At 44.4% G+C, this 4404-nt stretch overlaps 1 protein-coding gene across 1 annotated transcript; it reads right to left on the reverse strand.

The window, feature by feature from the left end:
* Positions 1–379: 379 nt before the first annotated feature.
* LOC149843658 (glucan endo-1,3-beta-glucosidase-like) lies at positions 380–2966 on the reverse strand. The gene is made up of 2 exons (XM_089999999.1): positions 2824–2966; positions 380–1627 (listed from the first exon to the last, which is right to left on the reverse strand). Exons 1-2 carry the CDS (start codon positions 2909–2911, stop codon positions 678–680), a joined length of 1038 nt encoding a protein of 345 aa, XP_089856125.1. The 5' UTR covers positions 2912–2966; the 3' UTR covers positions 380–677.
* Positions 2967–4404: the final 1438 nt, after the last annotated feature.

Genomic DNA, 4404 nt, shown 5'->3' on the forward strand with positions numbered 1-4404 from the left:
GTCCTCCGCCCCTCCCCGCCCCGCCCCGCCCCACTGCCATCCCTAGGTTTTAGTGACAAATTAAGCTTACATAAGTTAAAGAGCTGATCCAAAATATTAAAATCTGCTGTTTAAAAGGGACTTATCTAAATCCACTTTCAGCAAACTTGTCGATTATAGGATGAACTTTATGTTCAATTTCTCTCGTATTGCGCACCATGTCAAGAATATATGATCAATGGGTAGCCAATATTAACCCAGATGATATATACAAGAATTCATCAAAAATGGACTGTGTTTGACATGTACACCTACTCAGCTGCACCTTTTCTAACTCGATTCATTTCCCCTTCGTTATCAATATGAGCTATTCATTTCAGTTAAATGGAAGCACAAGAAGTTTTTGAATGCCCGCTTGCATATTTTCTATAAAAGTAAACACTATTAAGGGTAAATAAAACAAGGCAGATGAAAGAAAAGTCCGTAACCAAAAAAACACATACCCACTGACCATTTACATGAAAATTTGAGTCTGTGTGCGTCACATTTATTCAGATGATCACATCCTTCGTTATACATCATCACCATTATTATGGTGAATTATTATTATTATACAACTACTGCAACATATTTAAACAAAAAATATGACCCTCAGATCTCATCAACCACACCACCAAACCTGCCTTTGGTCAACTTAATCAAGGGAAGTTGACTTGGTACACCGGCTGCTTGTCGGGGTAGAAGAGCCCAAAATTCCGCTCTGTTTCTTTACCAGTCTTAGTGTTCTCATTGAACAGGGCAAACACGTAGGTCTCTAGGGGCGTCCCGGGCCTCTTTGGGGTGCCCTGACCAACATGGTTCACCAGGTTCTGGTTGTACGTCTGCGCATTGCCGATGTTGGTGACGTCGCCGGCGCCACCTGCGGATGGCCACCCGCTCTCTGAGATCATGACGGGGACGCCACCACCGCCGGCCTTCTCCATCGCCGAGTAGAGGGTGTCGACGATCGCGTCAAAGAGGCTCCGGTACCGGAGTTGGCCGTCGACCACGTCTGAGTCGGCGGTGAAGAGGGCGTACGGCAGCGAGATGGTGCCAGGGTTCCCCACGTAGCTGAAGTAAGGGTACACGTTAGCCATGAGTGGGGTCCCGGAGCTCGCCAGGAAGTTAACTATGGGCCCCATGAAGGGCGCGGCGTCCTGAGTGAAGGCGCCGGAGGAGGGAGGGAAGCCTTCGACGACCCCCGTGGACACTGCGGTGGTTACCTTGATCTGGTCCTGGAGACCCGCCGCGCGAATGGAGTTTAGTACGTTCTGCATGGCCGGGAGCACGTACTGGGCCGCGGATCCGGGGATGACCTCGTTGCCAACGGTGATATACCGGATCTGGACGTCCGGCAGGTACGCCTGGACGTTCGACGAGACCCACGAACTCGCGAACGACGGGTCGGATGCGAAGCTCTGTAGATCCCCGTTCAGGGTGCCCAGGTTCACTTCAATGCCGGAGTTCCTAAGTGCCTGGAGGGCTTCCGGGTTCGGGTCGTAGAGCCGGACCCTCTTGATGTTATTTGATTGAAGGAGTGCAACAACTTCCACCGGAGGCGGCAAGTTGTTACCCAGCATGCCGTAGCATACACCGGCGGACTGAGCTTCTGCAGAAGATAACGACAATTTAACGGAATTTCAAATTAACGGACCCGCTTTTTTTCTTTTTTTTTTTGAAAACTTGATATGATAGTTATGGCACCGTAGTGATACAAACAAATAAAACGCGCTCATGTAAACTTCTCAAATTACTCGGATCTGGGTTTGAGATTTCGTGCATTCTCATGACCCGGCAAAACCCAAACCCGTACCCCACAGATTGTTATTTGGGTGAGTTCGGGTACCCTACCTGTTGACAGCCTCAGTAAGTTTTTATCCACAAATCAATTGAAATATCATGCTAGAGGATAATTTTTAAGGTGATTTCATGTCCTTAGAAACTGAAAACCCCAATAAGGATATATCACTAGTGGCAAATGAGATCTGCTTTGAAGGGAAGAAGGTCAACTGCGGATCAGTTCATCAAAAATATTCTCTGGACTGGACTGTGAGAGAACATATAATGAACACAGGTTGAAAAACTCAGAGCACAGAATAGCTGCAAGATGGCGACTCCTGTGTGAATGGGACCCTCCCCCCACAGGGTTGGATCAAAGTGAATATATGCAGCAGCATATATCAGGGAGGATGGTATGTTGGTAATTACACGATAAGGAACAATGAAGGATGCATCATTCCGGCAGGGTATGTGAGGAAATCTGGAAGTTTAAAAGAGTGGGAATTAATTAATGGGCTGCAATGGAAGAGGTAATGAACCAGATAACAACAGAGGAAAGGGTCATCATAAGTCCATCCTCGCCTCCATCCCCTCATAGGTTTTGATTTTAACCTTCATCCTCGCCTCCATCCTTTGTCTAAATGGGAGAGAGGCGGGCCCGTTTCCCCCCGGTCCACTGCCATCCCAAGAAAGAGTTCAGTGCAATCTGATTCCCAAAAACCTTGTAGGTAGATTTTTTGCTTACAAAAAGTTAACCATAGCTTAAAGGAAATGTAAAAACCCATTTTTGTGTAAAGTCTTAGCTAAGTTGGCAAGGGGGGTTGGAACAATCCTGAAAGGACTGGCATCCAATTTCTCAATTGTAAGCTACTTATAGAATCAATGAACTGGTAGGGGTCTGCCTAATATCACCCCAGCTTGCTTATCTAAAAAAAAAAATGAGATCTGGTTAATTTGAACCCAAAAATCACATATTCGAGATGTGAGAGATTCAAACGGTCCCATGGGTTTGAATTGTTGGATTACCTGCCCCGTTTGGTGCTCCAAACAGCAGCCCGAATAGAACCAGTGCCCCCAGTATTGAGAAATAAGGACCCCATCCAAAAGTAGCCATTCTTTTGAGAGAGAGAGAGAGAGAGAGAGAGAGAGAGAGAGATTTGAGTCTTGGACACCCAAGCATCCAGCCATCAGTAAATATAGGCACAGGACTGGTGCTAGCTGCCATATTAACACTCCGTCAAGATTCAAAACAGGACAAAAGGGTCCAATCTGAAACAAAATATAGTCGTTCTATTTGAAGCTGGGTCACAATCGGATGATCATCCATGATCAAGTTTGAATCAAAGTTAGGTATAACCCTGTCTGAACTGTTTAGCTTTTTTTCATTAAAAAAGATTACAGTTTTACAAACTTTCAGCAGATCCATACCCGTATATTGCGAGAAAATGTGATATTTTGGTCGCCGTTTTCAATGCCCAAAGCATCGTGGTATTGATCTATGAAAATATTGTTATTTTATCACATTTTTCACTGTTTATGGGCTTTTTTTTTATCTGAAAGCTGCTGGGGTTAGGCAGCGCCCTACCAGTTATACTACGATACCATTGGGATTTGAACTTGCAACGTCCCAACACAAGGTGACGTGCAATAGCTTCTCATACCAGACAAGCAGAGCCCTCCGTTGGTATGTTTAAGGGCTATTTAACGGAAAAAGATCAGACCTTTTATTTTTCATAAGTTGGTACCTTTGAGTTTTTAAATGTATTTATTTTGATGATAGAAATGCATGGAAAGAGAAAACTTTTAATTTCTCATAAGAATTTGTTTGCTGTAATTTTAACGTTTGACATGGTGTCCACAATCCCATCCCACAGGGACCTATTTTTTAACTGGATCCGGATCTTCTTGTGAGATTTGATCCAAGCCCAAATCCAGAACTGGACCTAACACGTTCTGTCTTTATTTTCACTTTTTTTTTTTCTTTTATAATCTAAGGGAAAACCCCCTTGGCCACACATTGGCTGGCTTCGGTTGGTAAAACCTTTGAGGAGTACACCCAGCTTCGACCTTATGCCAAGGGATGCCAATGGTGAGTTTCGAATTAATTTGTGATGTGTCCTCAACTTGGTCACATTCACAAGTCGCCCCTATTTTCAGCTGATCCTATATATACCACAAATCCACGGGTTCGAAACCCGATCCAAATTTATGTTTGGCAGCATATTCCCCCTTTAAAACATTGGCCATCAAGTTAGTAGGTTAGCTAAAGCTGGCGTTTGGAGATGGAAAATGTTCTAACACGGCAAGGAATGTATAGCAGCATAAGAGTTATTGTTGAGTCCTTGGCTGAACTCTTTTTTGTTTCTTAGCTGGAAGATTTGAAAATTATGGACACCAACAAAATTTGAGGAAAGAAATGAGAAAGAAAACAACAAATAAATCAAAAACCTCTTTTGTCTCAGTCTCATGACTTGGTAATTGGCCAAGACCGACTTAGGAGGCGTTTGTATGCCTCAGAAAATAGAGGGTTCTGCAGAAACGCATGCCCGTCGAGGCGTTTTCACGGGGCCCACAATACGAACACAAACAACGGAAGTTACGGAACCC

Source organism: Nuphar pumila, chromosome 3 (assembly GCF_984573655.1).
Source record: "Nuphar pumila chromosome 3, dmNupPumi1.hap1.1, whole genome shotgun sequence".
In the NCBI taxonomy this organism is placed as follows: Eukaryota; Viridiplantae; Streptophyta; class Magnoliopsida; order Nymphaeales; family Nymphaeaceae; genus Nuphar; species Nuphar pumila.

What these genes read in the sequence shown, in the direction of transcription:
- LOC149843658 (XM_089999999.1), bottom strand. Translation starts at nt 2,911, where the DNA reads ATGGCTACTTTTGGATGGGGTCCTTATTTCTCAATACTGGGGGCACTG. An exon ending in TGGAGCACCAAACGGGGCAG is followed by an intron (nt 1,628 to 2,823) that starts GTAATCCAACAA and finishes TATCTTCTGCAG; the next exon opens with AAGCTCAGTCCGCCGGTGTA.